General features: G+C 45.9%; 1 protein-coding gene across 1 annotated transcript in view; it reads left to right on the forward strand.

The window, feature by feature from the left end:
• NDC1 (NDC1 transmembrane nucleoporin) overlaps positions 1-25,166 on the forward strand; it is a 290,787-nt gene that overhangs the window by 203,520 nt on the left and 62,101 nt on the right. Inside the window, exons 13-14 of the mRNA XM_078670466.1 lie at positions 12,473-12,588; positions 24,586-24,636. Coding sequence (XP_078526592.1) covers positions 12,473-12,588; positions 24,586-24,636 — 167 coding nt within the window. The remainder of the gene's footprint in view (positions 1-12,472; positions 12,589-24,585; positions 24,637-25,166) is intronic.

The raw sequence follows: 25,166 nt of genomic DNA on the forward strand, positions 1-25,166 counted from the left end.
AAAAGCTTCTGCAAAACGTTTAACATTTCCACATGGGGAATCACCAAAAAGGAGCAGTACCATAAGGCGCTGAGGGCCTGGATGGCAGCAAGGAATGCCACTGATGATTTGGGGAATTATGAGGATGCAGTGCAGCAACTTGAGGAGCCACTGGTTCAGGAGAAAAGGGGAGTACCCTCCCCAGTGGGTAGCAGTGTTTCTGCCAGAGGACTGTCTCCAGAGGAGTTGGCAGACAGTAGAGAAAACAGGATGCATGAAATGGAGATGGCCAACCTCCAGTTGAGGGTACAGCTGGAGTTAGAGGCAAAGAAAATGCAAATGGAGGATGACTTGATAATGAGGAAGCTTGATATGGAGCTCGAGAGGCTTGAGACCATGAGTGTCTCAGCCCAGCAACAAGAAATTTGTGTAGCTCAACGAGTGAGCTTTGCTGAGTTGGAGGTGGAATCCAGCTCCGATGGAGGCAGCAAAATAGATTTTTCTAGTTTTTAGGGAGTAGTACACACACCCAGAGATGTGACACCTGACTTGCAGGGGGTTAGCATACACCAGGAGGTTCGAGGGCGTGAGGTAGCTCCAGTAGTGCACAGTGTCCATGAAGGGAATAGGGTAACAGGCGTAGGGGTTCATGGTCCTAGTTGTGGGAGGGACACTCTACTGACTCTACATGAGAGGTGCAGGGAGAGGGGTTCCCCCAAAGTTGAAGTCCTGGAATGTGAGTGTGGAGACCGCTCAGAAGAGTGGGATTTGTGTGACAGAGACAGTCAGATACTGTCTAGCCAGTCTCAGGAGATTGGTGTGGAGTATGTGTGTGAGGCACTGGATGGTGAGGTGAAGGATAGTTTGGTTAACCACTGTAGCGGGCTGTGTGATCCAGTTCTGGGAGAGCTTATTGTAAGTCCCTGTTTTCCAGAGCTATGCCAACACCTGTTGGAGAATGAGTTCTCTGACCCCAGGAAGCTCACATTGGGGGCTGACCCTTTGGTGGATTCCAGAGGGTCTGAAGAAGCATTGGGGAGTGATTCCAACAAGAGTTGCTCAGTTATCTTCCAGTCCTGTGTGATGGAAGAGGTTCAGTGTAGCCCTGCTAGGTCCTAGAGTAGTGGGAGGGGTGTAGGGGCTCATCTCCTGTCTCAGAGAAGGGGGAGTGAGTGTGGATTCTGTCCCAAGGTTCCTGAAACCCAGTCTCAGGGCTTGGATGGTTTCTTAAGGGAACATCAGGTCGGGGGCCTAGGCTGTACTTGTAGGCCATTTGAGGAGGATCTTCCAGTGACTAGAGAACGCGGAGACTCTAAGCAGAGCTCCAGTAGTTCTGGGATCTGGCAGTGCCGCTCCAGTTGGGAGGGTGCAGAAGTTCAGATGGAGGGGTGAGAGGGGGAAAGAGTCCCCAGTGGAAAAACCAGTGGGTCAGGGGCCAGCCAGAATGACTGCGACACCAGTAAATGACCATGGTGACACCACTTCTGTCCTGGGGGATCTTCGCGCACTGTCAGATGGACAGGGGACGGGAGATCTGCGCCAGGCAGACTGTCACACGACACATGAGTTATGTGTCACTCTCGGGGAGCATGCGTGCTCACCCGGAAGTCCTGGTGTGCCAGGCAAGTGTTCAACTGCAGGGTTGGGTCCCTGAGTTGGGAAGCCAGGTACAGGGGTTACCTGGCCTGGAGGGAGGGACATCTGTAATCACTGTCCCTACCAGTCTGTCTTCTTGGTGTACCACTCCAGGTGGGAGGGTACAGCACTCTGGAAGGGGGTACAGAGGGAGGGAGTCCTTGCCTCTGACTTGGGTCTCATCCCTGACTTCTGTCAGTGGCCACTGTGACTTGCTGTCTGTCTGTTGGGACACACCTGTGAGCAAGTTAAGGTTAGATGCTGCACACGTGGTGTCCACAGGTGAAGAGAAGGGTTTCCCATGGATTAGCTGGGTGGATCCTGAGAGTATGGACAGAGGATTTGAAATAGGTTCAGATTGGCGTAGAACTGGAATATGCCCCTGCTGTTGCGGGCCAGGTCCATGTTCTATCGCCCTAAGCAGGGAAGCCCATCAAGGTAGTGATTGGTCTACCCTACATTTTGGCTGAAAGGGGGTTATGTTGGACGTGGCCCTTTTTGCAGGGTCATCCCTGAACTTTTTGCCTTCCTCCAGTATTTGGTCTGACCTGTTGTTGGCTATTTTATGACTCGGGGGACTTTACCACTGCTGACCAGTGCCACAGTGCAAGTGCTCCCTACTGTAAATTGATGTATTGATTAGTGGTTCCCTGAATGGATGTTTGGTTTACTTGTCAGACCCTAGTACAGTGCACTGAGTGTGCCCGGGGCTTGTAAACCAAATGCTGCTAGTGGGCTTGCAGCACTGGTTGTGCCACCCACAGAAGCAGCCTTGTAAAATGTGTCTAAGGTCTGCCATTGCAGAACCTGCTTGCAGTCTGGTACTGTCATGCTGACTGGGCAAGTGCACACACTTGCCAGTCCCTAAATCTTCCCTTGTCTGCATATGGTAGGCCCAAGGGCAGGGTGCATTGTAAGTATAAGGTAGGACAAGCCCTGATGTGTGTGGCATGTCCTAATAGTGAACTACAGTCATTTTTGTTTTTCACTATTGCAATAGGCCAGAATGGGCGGTTAGAATTGTTACATTCTAAAATCCTAACAGACTAGGAGAACATGACAGAAATTCGAGTTTAGTATGCCTGGACTCAGAATAATAAAATACATATTTTAGTAAAGTTTATTTTAATATTCTGTGTTTGCAAATACCACTTTTAGAAAGTAGGTATTTGCTTGCCTAACCATTTCAGCCTGCCTCTGCTAGGTTGTGTATTCCTTTGTTTGGTTTTGAGAGTAACTAGGCTGGGGGATTCCAGAAGACAGTCTGGGGCCACCCGGTGGTGAATAGCGAGAACAGCATCCAGATGGGAGGGAGGAGTTGCACCTGGGAATTGAATAGGCCTGGGCCTTACCTCTACAATGCCGGCTCCACCCCCTGTGGTGTGTCTGAAGTCCCTGCCCTGCACACTGAAAGAAGAGAACGAAGACTGTCACCAGTGCTCCAGGACTGTACTTGCCTTCCACAATGCTGGCTCCACCTCCTGTGGGGCGTCTGATGTTCCTGCCCTGCACTGTGAAAGGAAAGGAGCAGTCTGGTAAACAGAGTGCTCGGGAACTGGTTTGGACTGGGCACAGACCCCTCTCCCCTCAGAGAACAAAGGATTTTGGGGTATAAGTATTGGGACCCTGCCCCCATTCAATTAGATCACTCCTGGAACTGACAAGATGAAACCTCTGCTTAGGAGAAGGAACCTGAAGAAACTGAGGAGAGACTATTCCTAAGCTGAAGTGCTGCTTGGGGGATTGGCCTGCAGTGGTTGCCTGACTTCCAAAGAGAGGAGAAAGGACTTTGTGGACTGTACCTTTATTTTCAACTTGTGCAAAGATCTCCAAGGGCTTGGAAGAGAGCTTGCCCCCTGACCGAAGTCCCAGGACCAGTGGACTTCCCCAGCCTTTGTGAATTGCTGCTGTTCCAGTGGCTACAGAAGCAGCTAGCTGTCACCGACTCTCACAACCGGCCTGGTGTCCTGTAGGCACCGCACTGAGCAACGTCCGCCTTGAACAACACAAGCTCTGCGCTCAGCGACTCCGTCTCGACGCCGTCAATGAGCCGTAGCCTGCACCGCGACTGGAAGGAAACCGTCTCGAACTGGTCTGACCGACGCGGTCTCTGCTGCTGACTTCGAGTCCTGTGACTGCACCGGAGTTATGCACCGCCTCGCAAGCTTCGCAACGCACCACCCGACTCGCACCGCTGTCCGGACTGATCGACGCCAGCTCCCGAACTCCAGCTCTGTCGCCGCACCGTAAAGCTGGAAGCACCGCAACGAGCAACGTCTGCCTCGAACAACGCAAGCTCTGAGCTCACTGACTACGTCTCGACGCAGTCAACTATATGGAAATGTACAGTTTTACAAATTCATTTATATGCAAAACACAAAATAAGGAGAAATACAGTTAAAATGGCCAAAAAATAAAATATTCTTGCAATGGCAACGCGTGCACATCTGGCGATTCCCTTGCGGGAGCGTGCGGCGCCATATGGTGGCGCCATATGGTCGCAATCATTGCGTCTTGCTGCACCCTTCGCAAGGGAATCGCGCAGGCCCTCTCCCCCTGCTGCCGCGGGAGGCCCGCGCTTGTGCTGGTCTCACTTCCTTTCTCTGGATCTCCTTCTGGGCAAGTCCCAGGAGTTGCTGAGTTCTATTCTACTCTGCGGAGGATTCATACGCGCGGGAGGACTTTTTTCAAGTTCTTCCTTTTTCTCTTTTTTTAAATTGCCTCTGAATCGGATCAACTCCCTTGGTTTTCAAGGGTTTTGTTTTATACATTTCTGTACAGAAATCACATTCCTTCACTGAACAAAAGGTGGGAAGAGAGACACTATGGGTCAGAGGCAACCTTCTTTCTCCCAAAAGAAGGGCATTTGACAATAAGAGAATGCATTCTGCCAGGAGCCAGGACAAACCTACAGAATAAAGGCAAAAAAAATAACTTTTACCCGATTACCAGTCAATAAGAATCAAATGAAAGCACACAATTAGAAATCCAGACAAATGTCTACCAAAAAATGAGGTGCAACATAGGAATGTGTCCAAGGATCCTGCTCGTGCGAGCCGTAAAGAACTAACGAGGCAACTGACACTAAAAGGTATCATGGGTGGTGAAAGCTCAAGGACACAAGGGATCAGATGCATTTTTCTCAACGAATAACGCACATTTATCAGGTTACTTTTCCAACTCGATATTAGACATGTAGGCAACAGTTTCAACATTGGGTGCTGAAAATAGAGCTTTGAGAAAATTTAGATAAACAATCTAAATTTCTGAAAATCTGGACTATAATAGGCTTTTAAAGAGTCCTAGATAACATATGTACATGTTGGACTTCTTAACCTAACTGATGAATTATGGCAGATATCTTAATTTGAAGAGGCCCAGAATACAAGCATGTAGCAGGCAATCAGTGTTCTATTTATAACTATCAATGAAGCTACTAAGCTGCTGAACATGCATATGGTTTAATTTTAGGTTAGTTGCTGCAAGTCTGTTTTATATTTTAGAGTTCGCTTTAAAAAAAAATATTCATTTACTCGAGATGTAAATGTATGCAAACCAAGTGTTTTGGGATCTGGAAAAAATCTACAGTTTATTTCAATGAATATTCCTGCAGGAGTTATTCTCAGGTACGTGCCTGCATCTGCAGAAAACCAAAACTTGAATATTTCTACGGCATAGTACACTTGTAACCAGTGCCTACATCAGGATGTAACAAACTTGATACAGAGCTTGTGGTCAAGTGCGGGATATTCACTCTTCCCCAAATTTCCGTCTTTTTTCCTGTTCGGCACTGGTTCAAGTCTGCTGCAGTTTTCGGAAAAACTTGCAGATTAGGTATCTTTAAGGCCAATCACTCGAGTCCAGGTACAACACTCATTTATAGGACAGGTTTTTTTTTATTGACATTTAGGAAAGGAATTGTAAAATCATAGGAATCTGTATCTTTTCTTTTACATACATAATCAGGGGCGATAGAAACATGGGAAGAGGAAGATGAGATTATTTTGGAGGATATTGATATCTGGCCCTTGCGGATATATAGAGGATTCCTAGTGAGGCTAACCAAAGAATGCAGTATATTATATTATACCATTATTAAACTCAGTAATATCTCCGCACTCTACACTAAATGTTACATTGCACCAGGGTCTTGGAAGCACAGTCTGGTTTTTGCTTCACATATTCTGGACCCAGAAAAGTAGATTTAACCAACAAGGCTACAGTACCAACTGTAGAAAGTTACCTTGGAGCCTACAATTTTGTTAAGGATCCCTCTTTATCAGATCAATTACCACCCGTTCTAAAGGTCATAAAAAGTGCAGAGTGCAGAAAATTGGTGGGAAAATGTAGAACATTATGCATCAAGAATAGATTTTACAAATGGCTAGGTGTAATACAGTAATTCATAACTGCCATGTGGGGACCACTTTCATGATATAGTAGATGATTGATTTGCAGCATTGGGGTTTAGCTTTCAGCACTATAATGCACTTCTGCTTATGCTTTACCCCGTGAATTAGATTAGGATAAGGTTCGACTATAATATGGCAGATACTTTTGAATTCCTGGCTAATATATATTCATACTTTTTCTACTGTCATTTTGAAGAGATTAATGTTCAATCAATTTCCCATCTTTAACTAGATTGTTAAATGTAACCAGGGTTTACAATGCAATAGGTCTCGCATTGACCTGAGTTTCAGCTATTGGCATTGCAAATAATGCCTTTTATTTTTGTTTTATTTTTAAAAACATAATTAAAAGGCATTGTAATTTACAATGAAAAACCAAAGGTGGTGATGGTCGGAGCGTTGACAATACAAACACTCACCCCCAGTCAACTGATCTGGGTTTAATCCATCACCGTTCTTTAGCTCACTCCGCCACCCCAGTTCAGACATGGCCATATGCAAATCAGTCTGACCCTGTGCCTCATGAGAACAGTCCAGCCCGAACTGCCAAGCCATGTCTTCCCTGGACCGGAATCAAGCTTCCCAGGACCGGTTTCTGGCATTACAGCCGTCTTCAGCCGGGCTTGCTTGACTCCAGTGGCAAAGTGAGCAAGGGACTCGCGTCTGAGCATACCCTGCCAACTTAGGGCGAACAAAGAAAAACCAAAGGTGGTGATGGAAGGAGCGTTGACAATACAAACACTCACCCTCAGTGAGGCAGGGTATGCTCAGACAAGAGTCCCTTGCTCACTTGGCCACTGGATTCAAGATAGCCTGGCTGAGGAGGATTATGAATCCGAAACCGGTCCCAGGATGCTTGTTTCCGGTCCAGGGAAGACATGGATTGGCAGTTCGGGCTGGACTGTTCCCATGAGGCACAGGGTCAGACTGATTTGGATATAGCCATGTCTGAACTGGGGTGGCCGAGTGAGCTAAAGAATGGTGATGGATTAAACCGAGATCAGTTGACTGGGGGTGAGCGTTTGATTTGCTCAAACGCTCCGTCCATCATCCCCTTTTGTATCGCTTTGTTTGCCCTAAGTGTGGCAGGGTATGCTCAGACGTGAGTCCCTTGCTCACTTGGCCACTGGATTCAAGATAGCCTGGCTGATGAGGATTATGAATCCGAAACCGGTCCCAGGATGCTTGTTTCCGGTCCACGGAAGACGTGGCTTGGCAGTTCGGGCTGGACTGTTCCCATGAGGCACAGGGTCAGACTGATTTGCATATAGCCATGTCTGAACTGGGGTGGCCGAGTGAGCTAAAGAATGGTGATGGATTAAACCCAGATCAGTTGACTGGGGGTGAGTGTTTGATTTGCTCAAACGCTCTGTTCATCATCCCCTTTTGTATCGCTTTGTTCGCCCTAAGTGTGGCAGGGTATGCTCAGACGTGAGTCCCTTGCTCACTTGGCCACTGGATTCAAGATAGCCTGGCTGATGAGGATTATGAATCCGAAACCGATCCCAGGATGCTTGTTTCCGGTCCAGGGAAGACCTGGCTTGGCAGTTCAGGCTGGACTGTTCCCATGAGGCACAGGGTCAGATTGATTTGCATATAGCCATGTCTGAACTGGGGTGGCCGAGTGAGCTAAAGAATGGTGATGGATTAAACCCAGATAAGTTGACTAGGGGTGAGTGTTTGATTTGCTCAAACGCTCCGTTCATCATCCCCTTTTGTATCGCATTGTAATTTACAATGCCAATAGTTTAAACTTGCGTAACTGCGAGACCTATTGCATTGCAAATGCTTGTTTAAATTGATATTGCCCCCCCACTTCCACAAACCTCAGTGGTGCTATATAGTGCAAAACGTAAATACTCAGCGAGGGTCTAGCCTGCCATGCACCTACCAACCTCGGTACATCCAACTGCGTTCTGCCCGTCGGAGGAATGATCGATGTCTCCCTTGTCTTGTCCTGGGTTTTCCATATCGTGCCATCTAGGAAAAGGTTTAAATCTCCTTCAATTACTGTAGGTCCAGAGGCCCAGACCAATATATTTTGGACCATTTGGCTTAGGAATTCCTTTTAGCTCTGAATGTTGTCCATACATCGATTCCAGTACCAGTAAGTCCCTGTTGTGGACCCCTCTAATAGCTGCCGTCCATTGACCGTCTGTCTTTCAGACACCAATTTTACTATGTGGGACAGTTCCAATGTATCAAGATACCCATTCCTACTATTTACTTTCCACCAGACCAGAAGTATCGTATGGGGACGTTTTTAGTTCTAAGGCATTGTTTATCCTGTTGCAAACAGTGGGTCTTTTAGAGCAACCCTACGTCTGTATAAACAGCAGGAGCTTGCATATATTTCTTTTTCGGGATTGTTTAGACCTCGAACATTGTAAGTAGTAATGTTTAATGAAGTCACTATGTAGTTTGTGAAAGTGTGTACTCTCCTTTTGTCTCTACATAGTGCTGCAGAGCCATTATGTGACGTTATGTTTGTGAGTGGCCATTCACATTCCCCTCGTTAACCCTCCCCTTCAAAAAAACATTTGGAGTATACCCTCCTGTAGCACTTATTAACTTCCGTAACAGATTGTCCGTGGACCTAGGACCATTACAATCTGAATTGGCACGTACCAAGTATATCCAGCGTGCTGGTCAATGTTGAAGTCTCTGGTTCGCCTGCTCAGCGGCTAGTAAATTCTCCGTAAGTTGCTCAACTTGACAATCTCCTGTTATGCAGAAACTCCTTTTTATTCTCTTCTATTCCTTTGGCCATCTTTGTCTACTTTTTTCTTTGGGTCCCCTTATCTCTTCAGGGCCATCATTGCTTTGAGGGTGAGTGTGGCTGACCTTTTGAAGGTGTTCTAGCGACACGCTCTGTCTCGCCAGGATCTCTTCTTTGGAATATGTTTACCTCTTCGGTTTAATACTTTCCACCATTCTGGGCTTTTAGGTTGAATAGGCTCCTTTGGCGGGTTGTCTCTTGATCTTCCTTACTGGACACAGACTTAGTAAGTGGGATGTCATTTTCAAAGACTTCGTGGCTTATTTCTTATCCTGCCTCTCAAAGCGGAGCTGAAAGAGGTGACCCTATCAATATATAATGACTTTGTCTCTGAGGAAGGTGGTTAAATGTCTACAAGCCTGTTGTTTAAGGAGTGTGATGGGAGATAGGTCATAGTAAGACTGAGTATCTACACCATTGTAGCAGATAGACCCTCCCTTTCACATTGTTCACAATTTCTTCCTTGTTTTCAAAAGGGTGCACACAGATGAGAATGTCTGCTGGTTTCTTTGGGTCTTGACTCCCACATCCCTTTGTTCTGTGAGCCATCTGTTCAAGTAGGGGCCTTCTCATTATCTTTAAGGACCGCCTCAATCAAGTCTTATTCACATTTTTTTTGTGTTAGAAACTTTCTTAGCCTTTAGTACTCCTCCTATAGGAATCCTGCCGCAACGGGAGTGATTGTCCAAGTAGCCTTGCTTTTCCTTGAGAATTACAAACTGCTCATTCAGGGTGATAAGACCTGCTCTGTGTTCTTCCAGCTCTAGGCTCCTTTCCTCCTGTGTAGATTCCAAGGAGGTCCCTCTCTTGTCCAGATTATCAACATCTTTCATAATCTCAGCTAGGTTTTATTTCTGGTCAGTGCGTACCACGCCTAACACAGCTTTGATCACTGAAAGAAACTGTCATTAAAACTTTTTGTGAGTCTTTCATCCTCTTAGTTGTGTCCACACTTTCCACAGGCTCCAGGGGAGGTGTTTACTAAGACCTTCTCCGACATGTGAAGATGGTCAGTTTAGTCCACTTCATAGAAAGTGGTTGTTCAAACACCCGATTCCCCGGGCACATGAGTCAGTAATTCTGTATGCTGTTGGATCTGTTGACAATGTGTATTTTCCTAGGTTTGTTAGGCCCTGGCCCCGCATCTCACTTGTACGTAGAGCAATTAACCCCTTACTCTATCTTCAACAGTCCCTTTGCCAGTGCTAATCTCACCAGCACTCCTTCAGTCTGCACCTTTCTCTGTCAATGCTTTAATGGGTTCTGACTGGCGCCACCTCAAAGGCCTCTGTTTACCATGGGCAAGTTTCTGTGTTGGGTCCTTGTCCCCTCCTATTTGTCTGTGGTGTTCTAGCCTTGTCTGCTGCTTAGTTTGCACTCTGTTTTCCATTGAGGGGCAGGCAGTTTCATGTACCTCTGCTCCCCATCTCATATTTTATTGACATTTAGTGTTAATGGCTAGTACAAAATAGTATGTGAATTGGTTTGGCTGCAATTATTAAAGTCATGTCATCAGCAAAGCAGCCATCCATAAGCATACATTCTCACCAATCACCCCTCCCTTCCCTGGGTTTGCCCTGAGGTTTAGTGACTGCCCCATAGGTATGTAAGGGTAGCTCTGGAAGTGAGTGTTTCACTTTCCCTGTAGGTTGGATTACGGGTCTGTACGGCGTTCCACACAGACATCTCTCTTCATCTTTGCTCAATGTAGTGTTCATCTTGGAGAAGTTTATTGGGTCTAGGGGGTGACAGGTGCTTCCTCTGGTTTTGAGGGCCAGGATGTGTTAAAGAATCTGTTAGGGTCTTCCAAGTTCTAGCCATGTTTATGGAGCCTTGGCCGTGCCTGGCTTCCCAGAGTAGGACTATGCTATCATAGCCTGTCAGTCCCTCGAGTTCCCTTCTCCAAGTTGCTGCCTGGGGACCTCTTAGGGCCTTCCAATTTCTAGTAATTTCTCGTTTCACTAGAACAAATGCAAAGTCCTGAAATTTCCTATATTTTGGCTGTATGCGGGAACCAGCTTAGTAAGCAATACTTGGGCATACATGGAATCTATCTATGTATAATCTCAGTTAGTACCAGAGTGATCTCTCCCCAATGTTCCTAAGCTCTAGGCAGCACCAGAACATATGCAGAAACTCTTCTTCCACTCCCACACACCTTGGACAGTGTGCCTCTCATATTGTAAACTGTCTATTTATTCTGCCAAGGGTAAGGTACGCTCTATGTAGAAAGTAAAAGTTGAAGAACTTAAATACAGCATTCCTGTTGGCCTTGGGGATCCTTTCAATTAGCTTCCTCTTGTATGAGGATCTCTAGGTCCTCCTCCCAGAGGGCTCTAAGAGAGCTCAAGGGTAGTGTCACATCTCTTCTAATTCGTCTGTATAGGCACGTGACAGCCTTAAAATTCCTGAAGAGGTGACAAGGTATTGGCTGCATTTAGAATCAGAAGGTTCTGATAGACCCACCCCCCAGTGTCGATGGACTGCAGACGTCACTGCCCTGTGAAGAAGCAAATGAATCTGGGCCAGGTCATGTGCCCCACGAAACTCTTCAAAGGGGAGGAGCACCTCAGTCTCACAACGATCTCCAAGTTTTGTCACACCAGCTGTTATCCAATTTGACAGCTCCCTCCAATACCCTCCACGTGGTAGTACTTCTAAAAGTGGAAAGGGTTTATCAGGGGAGTAGGTGAATGGCTGCTTCCATCATGGGCTGCTGCTTATCATCCATTCCCCGTGGCTCACTCAGTACAGCAGGTGTCCTCTTGTTTTACATTTCATGTCGCCTGGCCTCCACAGCAGGTCTGCTCAGTTCATTGCCTGCTGTTCTTCTCGTTACTACTGTGATCTCTCTCGGGGGTCTCCCACATACTGAAACCTCTTCAGGATAGCCTGTCTCTTTGAACATGGGGCCAGAGCAGAGTGACTTGACTACTCGTCCATCTCCGTCTTGGCTAGCCCATGCCCCAGTGTCAGTATATTTTAATGACATTTTATTAATGGTTCTTTCATACAGCTGCTCTGTCAAACCAGACCTAAAAAGCCAAAAATATTTCTAAATCTCCAAGGTATACCACCAATTCCTCAATATGGTGAATGAGACATTCCACTCTAGAGACTTGGAAACTGACGTTTTATGAGTTTATACCAAGTGCTGCAAAACTTGTCTGGGATGACACCCCTCCCTCCCCCGCCTTTACGGCTGACCTTTTTTAAACTCCTTAGGCAGAAGAACATGTGTGCATCTCTAGCAAGAAAGAAGTTTATTGTACAGGAAATCACAATCCTAAAATGTTAAAGTAATTTACCACAGCACTGGCATCGGATGCATTGAAAGGGACAATGCAACCTGAAAGGCCCATTTCACTGCAGCTGTTCAATCTCTTCGCTGTCCTAAAGGAGTGTGGACTATATTAGACTCTGCACCAAAGTCTAGAGAATTAAGTTGCATTCCCTTCCGCTGCAGAACCGCCTCCATTGGTATACAAGTGGTCACATAATAGTATCATGGAGGAAAACACCCAAAGACTTTACATTTTAGTAAGACCATAAGAAGTTGTTAGCATTATTTTAAGACCTTGAGTAAAGTAATTGTGAAGCCTTAGCAATCATTACTAGAATTTGTTTTTAAAGAATGTTTTTATTGGGAGTAACTGTTTTCTTTCAGATATGCAAGTGAATGGCTCACAAACATCTGAATTCTCACCTGTGAGAGTAATGACTGTTCAGAAAACAGAACGTCCAAGTGCAATGTACTTGTGGTCTCAAAACAAAAAAGAACAGGTATGTGTTGCAACATTCTTGCTAGCTACAGAGGTTTTTGTTTGTGCAGTGAATTGTAACATTAGAGCCAGGCCTCTTACATTCGGCTTCTTATTTGAGTACATTTGGTAACCTCAAAGCGTAAATCATTGTTGATATTTCAAATGAAGTGAACAGAAAATATAGACACCACTACATTTATTCCCCTTCACACAGTGTATATGTTGGGTTCTGAAACGTGAATACTCCATCTGGTGAAGTGTAACTTGATGTTTTAATAATGTCCAAAAACATCCATACTACTCTCATACAGCAGGTACCTCGCCAGGTTGCAACCCTGTAGTCACTGTATTTTTCATTTGAAACTACAGTGTTGCATAATTGCCCTTACTGGAGGAGACTTTTCTAATGGCCAGACATCCTTTTGCTCATTTCTGCGTTCCCTTTCCTTGCTGAGGATTCTCTGGTATTAGGGCCTTTATTATCTCTACTGCATTGTTTAGTGCATCATTATTTCCCATTTGTTCGCATACTAGAAGCAGTTCGTGTAATGCATAAGCAGCAAATGTGTACTGTATTTTTCCAATTTGAGCTGCTTTTAACTGTTTGGAAAGGTCGGCCTGGCGAGTAGTATTTGAGGATAACGTTTAGTATACAGTTTATAGTGTTGGGACCTTCCATTTCTAGAAAATGTAATCTGGAATTTCTCCAGCATTAGATCTTTCCTAGAGTCACATGCTTGAGTCATTCCCCGTCGTTTGAGGTGGGAGTACCACTGTAAATTTACAATAGCAGTACATGAGACCACCTGCCATGAAGGCTCTAAACACTACCATTTTAGGAGCACTTTCACCTTATTTTAAAAGAACGAAACTTCAGGCAATGACATTAGACTCGCCCCATTCAGAGGCCGTATTACTTGACGTTTTTACTGCATGTTGCTTGGGTAGTGCTCTCACTTCAAGTAGATATGTCTTTCCTTTGATTGTGTGCGTGTGTATAGCGTTTATCCACCACTACCTCTGGATTAAGGAAAAATAACTGGATTGGACATGGAAAAAGCATCAAGTCTTTTTTTCTTTTTTTTTAAGGCATGTAACTTCTGTGGAAAACTGAGTCTTTAGATATGATCTGCACAAGACGTGCCTAGCCATATATGGCAAAGAACCTCACGATTTAACAGGACACTGCTGGCAAAACCCCTCAGTAATTGCTAGGAAAGGTTTTTGAGGTGGGTTAAAAAAAAAAGGCTACAGAGAACCCCTCTTCAGGGGATGAGATTTGGACAAGTTCATAGCCATCCAGAGAAAAGCACCAAGCGCCAATTAAAAACATCTATGGCTTCATAATCCAAAATTCCTGCAAAGGAGGCAGACTCAACCTCTTTTGAGCCCCAAGAAAAGCTACTCAAAAAGAATCATTGTCGGAACCCTTTTTTAGGACCATGGGGCAAGCAGGAGCTAATGGGCCCAACTGTAGGGTTAGAGGCCTTTTACTCCAGATGTCCCTGGCCTGACCCACTACAGGTCCTAACCTGGCATGGGTCCTGAGATACTGGCCAAGTACCCCTTCAGCACTTGAGTCTCAGTGGTAGAGTGGGTCGAGCAGTCAAAGGTTTTCCGGTGAGGAGTTGGGGGCGGGGTGGTGGGGGAAGGGTCAGGGACTTTACCTCGCACCACTATGGCTTGCTTCGCCTGGCAGTAATGCACTCTTCACAGCAGCCCCCTCCGGCTTACAGGGTTGCTGACTTTTACTTGCACACAGGGGCAGTCCATTCAGGGCAGCCACTGAAACTTCATGGTGGGTGACCTGAATCTGGGCATGGGCAGTGGCCCACTCTATGAAGCTGCCACATTCTCACACCTCGCTGTAGGGATTCACTCACCAGGATCCCCCACTTGACCTTGCTCCCTCCACATGCTCTCCTCTGTCACAGGGCACACTGGTCTTCGAAAGCAGTCAGGCACTGGGGTTCCAGGGCAGATGGTCTTGAATTTCCCTGGGTGATGTCCCCTCACGCAGCTGGGAAACCTTTGCCCGAAGTCTTGGACAAATGTAGATGTCTTTCAGAGCTTCTCCTCCAACATATAGACCAATTAGCTTGATAGTTGACAATTTTGGGGGCCTCCAGCTCCCCTTCTTATAGTCCATTTCCAGACATGTGATTTGGGGTCAGAGTCTTGGATGTTTGCACTGGGGGTCTGCTTCCTTTTGAAGTGCTCACTCCTCTGTTCGCCCTTCATCTAAAAGTAGTCTGTCACAGCAGGAGCAGCTCCATACCCGATATCCCCACAACACAAGCCATGGGAGTGATTTAGGGTCTGAGTCTTGTATGTTTGCCACAGTAATATGTGCATCAAAAGGTTACCCCAGGACCCCAGCCAGGCTTAAGAATAATTCATCAACCCAATACCCTTTATAAGATGTGCCCAGGCCCCATTTCGAGTGACCTCTCTCAGAATCGGAGCACCCTTTCATGTGTACAGAAGAGCCTGGCTCTTCTTTCCTCCAGTGTGTGTAAAACCCTGCTCTCATAAATTCAGCAATCCACAGTTCTGTAGTAGGTGATCTCTGTGTATAGTCATAATCTGTGAACAGTCCCGCCCATGTGCGGGGACCCCATGGCAATCAAAATAGTCTCTTAAGTTGTCTTCTTCTGCAGTCCTGCATAGACACTTAAGAGAAAATAAAAGACAAATAATGCAGCCTGACATTAACAAGGCTACATTGGCCAGCACTTCATCCTGAAGTGAAAAAGGATAGCCAAATAATATAGAAATTTACACATTTTACAAAGTTTCACACATAGAGAAACTCCCCTTCACAAAAATCCTTTGTCATGATAGAGAGGAAGGGTTGGACAAACAAGCCCCATAGGCTGCCATTATGTGTCTGGAAAAGGGATACTGTGCCTTTAAGGAACCCTCCAGAGACCCTCAGTATCCCATGATGCACAGCCAAAGGCAAGTTACTTTCAGTTCTTTTTTCCAGCTCCTGCTAGCAGGACCCTGGAGCATTGAGCTCTACCTTTATTGTTATAACTTCAATTTTTGGAGCTTTTTGAAAAGTTTTAGTGTTTCACTCGACGTCTGTGACCTTCCTCTTGCTGTCTTTTTTGAGCTGCTAAGCTACCTCTTTCTTGTCTTAATGCCAGCTTTATTTGACAAGTGCCCTGAGTGTGGCAGGAAGAAGGCCAAGTCAGACTCTCACAGAGTGTGTGTATAATCTGTCTTCCATCTACTCATGTTCCTGACTCCTGTGTCATCTGCAAGTCATTCTCTAGGAGGACCCTGCGTGACAGGGAGAAGATTTGTCTTCAATGCCTGGAGCAGAGAAGACCTCAGGATGCAGTTGGGACCTCGGGGTGTGGAGGGACTCGATCTGCTTCCACTGCCCGTGATTCAGCCGCAGGGGGGGGGGGGGGATCCCAAGTCACAAAAAGGCCCAGAAATGTCATCGGTCTCGGCCTCCGTCGATAGCTACAATGTAAAGGTATGACGACTATATGTTCCCCGTCGACCCAGGGCTCTGGGGCTAAACGACGTTGATGCTCTGCGTCGAGGGGAAGGACGTCGAGCCCTTTGACGAGGTCGACGTCGAGGACTTCGCAGACGACGTTGACGCATCATCATAGTAGTCGATCTGAGTCCCGAAGGCATCGGCGCTCGCCATGGAGGCGACACCGCCGTTTGCCATCGGCGTCGAGAAGGAGATCTTCGCCGTCGGCGCCGAGAGGTCAGTCGATGTCGTACAGGAGATCGACGTCGAGGAGAAAGTAGACGTCAAGGAGATCGACGTCGAGGAGAAAGTCGACGTCCAGGAAGAGGACTCCTTCCAAGAGCAGATCACGCTCGGTGGTCAGCATTACTACAACTGGCAGCTCCAGGTTGGGGCGGCGCAGGCGATCTCCATCAGGGGACACTGTCTCCAGGGCACCTTCTTCAAGGCCGGCCCGTAAGAGGAGGAGAGTGACTCGTTCACCAGACTCTGAATACTCCAGGAGCTATTCACCAACTAGGTCTCTGGGGAAGGACTAGCCTGTGGTTCCACGTCTTTCGCCTCCACGGCCTCTGATTCCACCTCCACCTCCTCCTCCACTGCCACCGCCTCCTCCTCATGCTCCGTCCAGACCACCGCCACCTCAGCCACCGGTGCCGATAATGCCACCTGTGCCCAGAAGGCTGAGATCTCGCGCAGACCGCGACATCGTTCTCGTAGCCAGCACAGGTCCTCCACAAGGTCTCGACATCGTCACCACAGGGAGAGATCACGCTCCAGATACACTAGGGACACGGATTCCTCTAGTGGTTGGAGATATTCGCCTACCTTATCGGACTCGCCTCCCACAAGGGTGTCTCCAGTTGAGGACATCGCTATCTTTCACGATGTGTTGCTAAGGGGAGCGGCTAAGCTGGGGATTGCGCTGACTGCGCCTACCCATTCTACTTCTGTGATCTTCAAGACGCTGCAACGGAAGCAACTCTCACGTCCCCTGCTTCTTCTAGTGCCTGGTTTGGAGCAACCGGCTATGGAACTTTTTCTGATGCCTGCCTCTGCGAAGTCAGCTCTCTTGACTTCAGAAGACATACAGGCCCCCACACTTGGACCCCGCATTCCTGCGGACGGATCCTCCTCCGGACTCTGATAGTGGCTGCGGCAAAGAAACAGCTCTCTACGGCTCAATCGTCTACAGTGCCACCGGACAAAGAGAGTCGGAGACTGGACTCAGAGGGGAGGATGGTCTGCAGTAGTGCATCCACTTCCATGAAGACAGCAAGCTCGACTGCCCTTTTGGGTCGCTATGACCGCTCCTTGTGGAGTCTCTCCGGCAATTTATTGAACTCCTCCCGAAAGACAAATGTGAGGACTTTCAGGAGGTTGTTAATGAAGGCATGATGATGTCAAACCAAATCATCAGTGCGGCTGCGGACACATCTCTCCTAGCAGCCCATGGATACTGTCACGGGGTGACTTTAAGACGGCACGCCTAGCTACGGCTTACCTCCCTGAAGCCGGAAGCACAGCAGCGGATTACCAACCTGCCCTTTTCGGGTTCCACGCTCTTTGGGACCCATGCGGAGGAGGAAATGGCTCGCATGAAGGCCGAATACGAGACACTCAAGGCTATGGGCTTGGAGAAGCCCAAGGAACAGCAGAAAACTTTCCGTACCTACCAACGGCGCTATTCCTCCCAGCGGTTCCAACGCGGGCAGGGTCGCCAGGCTGGGCAGCAGCAGCAACAACATTATCAGAGGCAGCCCTTCCAAAGGCGTCAGAGGGGCAGAAGCAAAAAACAGACCACATCGGGGAATAAGGGCCTGGCTGGGTCTAAACCCTGAGGGATTACTTTCCCCTCTTCTGTTACCCACTCCGATGGGGGGGAAGCATTCAGAAGTACCTGGCAGAGTGGAGAAAAATTACTCTGGACAAATGGGTGCTGAATATTGTTTGCAATGGATACAGTCTACGTTTTCTGAGCCCTCCTCCAGCTATTCCACCGGTTTGCTCACAGTACCTGCTGCTCGAAATCCAAGCGGAGGCCAATACCCTGTTGAGAAAAAGGGCGAAAGAAGACGTCCCTCGATCTCAAAGAGGAAAGGGTCTATACTCAAGGTTCTTTCTTGTGCGCAAAAAGGACAAAAACAAGTTGAGGCCCATTCTGGATTTGCGACAAGCAAACAAATGGATTCGCAGGGAAAAATGTTGCATGCTGTCTTTGTACCAGATTTATCCTCGGCTGCATCAAGGAAACTGGCTTTGCGCAATAGATCTGCAGGACGTTCCCATTGGACAGAAGCAGCGGAAGTTCCTGCGCTTCCTAGTCTGCACCAACCACTATCAGTACACCGTACTTCTGTTTGGTCTGAAGTCTGCACCCAGGACGTTTTCAAAATGCATGGCAGTGGTGGCAGCGCACCTGAGGAAGAACAAGGTGTTTGTTTACCCGTACCTGGATCAAAGCATCCACCTTCCAGGAAGCACAACTGCATTTCAACAGGACGGCTGTTCTGTAAAACCATCTGGGTCTGCACATCAACATGTCCAAGTCTGTTCCGACTCCTGTTCGGTGTCTGCAGTACTTGGGAGCCTCCATCGATACTCTCAGGGCAAGCGTGTGTCCTTTGGAGGAGCGACGCTTATCGATCCTTCGGAAGGCTCAGACTCTCATGTCCGTTCCATCAACGACCGTGAGCATGATGTCTTCTCTCCTGGGGTCGATGGCATCTTGCATCTGTCTCACACCACATGCATGCCTCCACATGAGGCCGCTGCAGGAATGTCTGGAGGATCAATGGGACCGGAAACGAGGGAGCTGGGAGGACAGGATCCGACTATCTCAACACGCTCAGCAGACCCTGAAGTGATGGTGTTCAGCAGGGAATCTCCTCAAGGGAGTTCCATTCCACAAGGACATTCCTACACAGACCATTGTGACGGATGCTTCTGTCCAGGGCTGGGGAGCGCATTCGGACTATCTTCAGATTCAAGGCATGTGGTCTCAGGCGGAAACCACGTATCACATCAATTTTCTGGAACTCAGAGCTGTTCATTTGGCGCTGAAAGCCTTTCATCCGTCTTTCCGGACCAGCTCCCTGCTTGTGCAGACGGACAACATGACAACAATGTATTACCTCAACAAGCAGGAGGGCCTGAGATCGCGCACACTATCTCAGGAAGCGCAAGAGATCTGGCACTGGCTGTTAGCCAGGGGACTGACGATAACGGCTACCCATCTACCAGGTGTGCAGAATGCTCAGGCAGACGCACTCAGCAGGCTCATTCAGGAAAATCACAAATGGGTCCTAAACGACGAGGTTTAGGAAACATCTTTGCAAGATAGGGCGCTCCAGAAATGGATCTGTTTCTCCACCGCCGACAACAGCAAATGCCGAGACTTCGACTCCAGGTTTTACCAACCGGGGACTCTGAGGAATGCACTATGACTCAGCTGGTTGAACAGCTTTCTGTACGCTTTTCCGCCCATTCCCCTGATTCCAGCAGTGCTGATCAAGCTGTCCCAATCCAGGGCGCGGATGATCATTGCTCCGGAGTGGCCTCGACAGTGGTGGTTCACCGACCTGCTCCACCCGTCTCTCCAGCCCCATCTGCGGCTTCCATCTCGGCCGGACCTGTTTAAAAAGTTCGGGGGCAGATGGTGCACCCCAACCTCTCATCGTTGAGTTTGGCAGCATGGCTGCTGAGATAGTGCATTATGGCCACTTACACCTGCCGGGCAACTGCATGGAGATACTCAAGGAGGCAAAGAGACCGTCTACTAGGACTTCCTACGCCTACAAGTCCCGCAAGGAAGATGTCATCCTTCCATACTTGCTGCATTTAGTTCAATCTGGCCTTAATTTCCATTTTATTAAGGTTCACCTCGCAGCATTAACTGCATATAGGAAATGCCCTTCACAAACTTCCTTGTTCAAATCCCTGTTATTTAAAGATTTTTTGGAAGATTTGAAGAAGGTATTTCCCCCCATTAGGCGTCCTTCGCCTCCATGGTAGCTGAATGTGGTACTGTCTAGATTGATGAAGGAGCCTTTTGAACCTATTCATAAGGCTTCGTTACAGCACTTATCCTGGAAGGCGACTTTCCTTGTGGCTATAACATCGGCTCGCAGGGTGAGCGAGATTCAGGCTCTGTGTTGTCAGGAACCCTATACTGTATTTCATGCTTCCAAGGTTGTCATGAGGACTCGCCCCAAGTTTCTCCCTAAAGTGATATCTGACTTGCATGTCAATCAGACGATCACGTTACCAACGTTTTTTCAACATCCTTCCTCTCCGGCGGAGAGGTCCCTTCATTCACTGGAGGTGAGATGGGTGTTGAAATTCTACTTAGATAAGAACAAAGACATTCGTAGGTCAGATCAGTTGCTTGTTAATTACGGTTCAGTTAGACTGGTCTTGCCACCTCCAAACAGTCCATATCTAGATGGGTTGTGTCCTGTATACAAGTATGTTACCAGAAGGCTAGCAAGACTCTAGGCTGTAAGCCTAAGGCTCATTCAAATAGAGACAAAGCGGCTACAGCGGCTTTGCTACGTAACATTCCCATTGCAGACATCTGTAGGGCGGCTATGTGGAAATCTGTCCACACCTTTGCGAAACATTGCTGCCTGGATTCTGATGCCTCTATTACTGTCATTCATAGAGTCCCATGCATCCGACTGCCCTACTCGAATAGAGGCTCACTCGGATTACTTTGCTGCTATTGTCACCAAACGTCTGGTAGAAATCTAATGAGTGATTGCCTCCGGGAGGGGTGAGACTAAGGGCACTCTCACCTCAATGGCTGAAATGTGTTTGTTTTCCAGTGAGGTGTATGTGCTACTAACAAAGGATGGCTTGACAATCTGTAGCTTTGTAGTGCCAAATTCTTGTGTAAGTTGGGCAGGCTTCGCTGAGGAATTTATTTGCTCAGTAAGGATTTTTCTTCTAGGTTTATTCCACCGCTGGGTTTGGTTGTTTGGGATGGGCTTGCCATTCTATTCACAGATTATTACTATGTTAAAGCATGTCTTCTGAAACGCTTTGTTAGAATGATATCTTTCTGAGTAGAAGTAATACCATTCTGTCCATTGAGATTGCAACTAATCAAAGAAGAATTGGACAATCACTGGTATTAAGCAAAAGGTGTTTTCAATGACCATATAAGGGTCACCTCAAAATGAAGGAGGCTCTCCCATGGTAGAATATCCTTATCCTTCCTCTGCCTCAGTGACACTTTGTAATAAACTCTGGTGCATTGATTTAAGTATGGACGGAGAACACCACAGGATGCCCACATTCAAGAACATTCTGCAAGCATTTTGTCCTCCCATAAGAATACACTCCATATTAATGTTGTCTAGTTGAGAGCTGTCTGAAAAGCCCTGAGATAGTTTTTTTCCCCTCACTTATGACTCTTGTTGCTTTTAGACCTTCCTGACAAACATCAGAATTTTTTTTTCATTTTTATGTTTTTTTACATAAACAAGCCGTGAGGCACACGATCCCTTATTCTCTTCTATGGACATACAACATAGCAATACTCCAATAGTGGAACACATTCCAAGATTACAAGATTAGAAAACGATCGGAAAGACCTCCTCAGCAATGGAAATGTCACGAGTGGAAGCTGTACAACTGAGCCCACAAGAAGGTATTCAGCTCATGGGGGGGAAACAAAGCCAAGATTAAATGATAGCCTTTAAGAATAATAGAGATTGCACAAACTTGGCTGGAACTATACTGGTTCATGGACCTCCTACTTTTAGCAGAAAGAGTCTTATTCTGCTGGGAATTAACTCTGATATCCTCCCCAGGTGCCAGCTGCAGAACCTACATCAGAGACAAGAATCTGAGTTTGTTGACCTGGCTCCTGAATTCAGTGATTACTACAACTTTGTTATCCTTGTGCACTTCTGAAATATCCAGGCGCAAGCCAGGGCACATTCTACAAACTACCTATTTGTCAAAATGGATGCGTTTGGTGTTCTTCAAAAGGGCTACACCAGTTCATTTTTAACCCCACCACCTTATTTGTTACAGTTTGCTCAGGACTGAAGCAAACATCTATAAAAGTTCCCGGTTGTGCTATATGGAGATACATACTATCTCCAGGAGACCCATCCATGTGTCCAAAAAGACTTATCAGTTTCTGAAGGTTCTCTTCAGGGATTCCCCATGACAATAACATCTCCAATAAAGTGGGAACTCAAAGCAGAGTTTTTGACGAGTAATGAGAAGTCCATTTGAGCCAATTCACAAAGCACACATAAAATATAAAATACCTTGCATTGAAAAATACTTTTGTCTCTCTTCCACTGGAGATTCAAGCATTTACAATCATGGAGCCTTACTTGCAGTACAGTAAAAATAAGAGTTTTAAGAACTAATTATCGGTTTATACCAACAGTTACTACAGACTTTAACGTTAATGAACCCATAGTCTTTAAGTTTTTTTCCAAACCTATCCGACACTGCAGAGAGCTGCATTCACTGATTGTATATGAATGCCTCAAATCTAACCTGGACAAAACAAAACCATTCAGAGAGTTAAACCAGTTACTAGTTTTTTTTGCTAATCCGAGTAATGACTTCCCACTTTTCAGATGGGTCACGTCAACAAATGTGTTATGCCATACTTAAGCAAGAAGACCACTTAGAAGTACAGACCGGGTCCGCTCTACAAGAGTCATGGCAACTATGACTGTGTTTTACGCTGGAGGAAGTCTGGTGGATATCTGCTGTGAAACTACATAGAGGAATAGACACACCTTCACAAAGCACTACTGCCTTTCATTATATGAGCCTATTTCATCACACCTTCCACATTGTGATTGAATGAATTGTCAATGCTTACTGCTACTCTGATACAAGAATGTGGATCTATGAAAAGTCTAATGCTGGAGAAGAAAAAATGTACTTGCCTGTAACTATAGTTCTCCAGCATTACTGTCATTCATAGAGTCCCATGCATCCGACTGCCCTACTCGAATAGAGACTCACTCTGATTACTTTGTTGCTATTGTCACCACACTTCTGGTAGAAATCTAATGAGTGATTGCCTCAGGGAGGGGTGAGACTAAGGGCACTCTCACCTCAATGGCTGAAATTTGTTTGTTTTCCAGTGAGGTGTATGTGCTACTAACAAAGGATGGCTTGACATTCTGTAGCTTTGTTGTGCCAAATTCAACACGAGGCTACATTAGGCTAATTGTACAGCATAGAATAATAAAATGGTAGTGCATTTAAAATGTGCAATAATTGATTTATCAATTTAGTGTGCTTTAAGCAAATATAAAAATAAACTCACAGTTGTCAATGCAAACAGAAAAGTCTATGAAAGCTTTACATTGTTAAACATTTTATTTATCCATACCCTGAAAATATGTATGGTTTATAAATTGTAGCACATTTCAATTCAATATATAACTGTTTACCAGAACCATCTGTCATATGTACTTGTATTGGATCTTTGGTGCAAAACTTGCTCAAGCTGTGTTTCAACTACTCCAATATGGGCACTCAGAAATAAATTACCTGACCTTCTTGCTCAGCCAATGAAGTTTTATATTTGTTAAAAACCGATGTAAAATGTTTGAGCAAAAATCCCTATTTGGCTTGTGTTTTCCTAATCAAGTCATTTTGATACTACAAGGTAGAGCTGATACCTTCCCCATAAGTGAGGGAAAGGCCTAGTCACAACCATGGTGGATTTGAAGGGTACTATTCTCCAGATCATAATAGTTGACTGCATAGTCTTTAGGTATAAAAGGTTGGCATTGGCCTTTATTCTCCACTTCATAATAAAAGAGCTCATATGCATTCACATTGTTCTATAAGATTGCCAACAAGTTCTAGACAAACAAGTGCTTAATTTTACCCACAATACCAAGGTTTTTCTATTTAAGGTTTTTAACGGGGGAAAAATAGGGGCTCTTGTGCAGTAATGCTCTTTTTGTCTGGAGGTGTTGTCGTCCGTTTCAAGTATAACTTTGAACCATACACCTGGTCGGACAAAAATATGTAAGCCTACTCTGACCTGCATGTCGCAAAAGTTGCGGAGGACTAGAGCACATCGCTGAAACCTTAGTAGTAAGATAATTTTTGCTGCATTTTTAAATGGTTATGCTACTGCCATAGTACTCCCCGCTAACTTTGCATATAACGAAATGAGGATTCTATGGGGGCATTTGTGTGGGGCTTGGAGAGAGGTGAACTTTGCACCTCTTGCCCTCACACTTTAAACTGCTAAGACCACTTGGTAGTCATGCCTACCGAAGTGGTTCAAAGTACTACTATTTAGTGATGTAAATCCGTTTGTAGGAGAGTCTTTATTCCTTTGACTTTCATAAACTTATGTACACACATGCACGCTCACACATTAAATATATAGGAAAGCAACTGCATTTAGACTTCACTTTCACAGAATTGTGTTGTGCTTGCATTTGTATTAATAGAAGAAATGAAAATAATTTCTACTTTAAGAGTAAGTTGACAGTTTTTTTTTCTTTTCAATTTTAGGTTAAAGCTTTCTTGTCTAGGCGAATGCTGGTCATGTATTTATTTAGTAAGGTAAGTGTTGTACAACTGCAAATGGGGTATTGTGTGGGGTATGGTTTCCACTTTTATGTCTTTATTTTAATTTGAATTTTTTTTAGCTTTGCTCGTTCTTTTATTCAAGACCCCATTTTTTAAGTTTGTGGTTTCCTCAAGCGTGATCTTGGTGCTTCACTTCAAGAGATGCTGCATGTAGAAAATATACATGAGAATAATTTGTTTTACTATTTTATTTAAGGTTTTTACAGATAATCATTAGTACATGACGGTATACAACAATAATGGCAGTCATTTGCATCAATACATAGCAGATTTTGATATAACATGCACATAAGTTTCTGTGGTGGTTCTCCATAGTCAGACACCACGATATATACAGGATACATATAAGATAAATGCTACTTCGGCAATTACACGGGGCAAAACCCCTCTTTCTCATCACCATTTGCTCCATAGTTGAGAGAGAAAACAAGTTGACAATTATCGGAGCCTAATCTGCATCATTCCCTTCCGCCTCCCCACCTTCCTTACCCTCCAAATACTGT

Source organism: Lissotriton helveticus, chromosome 1_2 (genome assembly GCF_964261635.1).
Source record: "Lissotriton helveticus chromosome 1_2, aLisHel1.1, whole genome shotgun sequence".
Classification (NCBI taxonomy): Eukaryota; Metazoa; Chordata; class Amphibia; order Caudata; family Salamandridae; genus Lissotriton; species Lissotriton helveticus.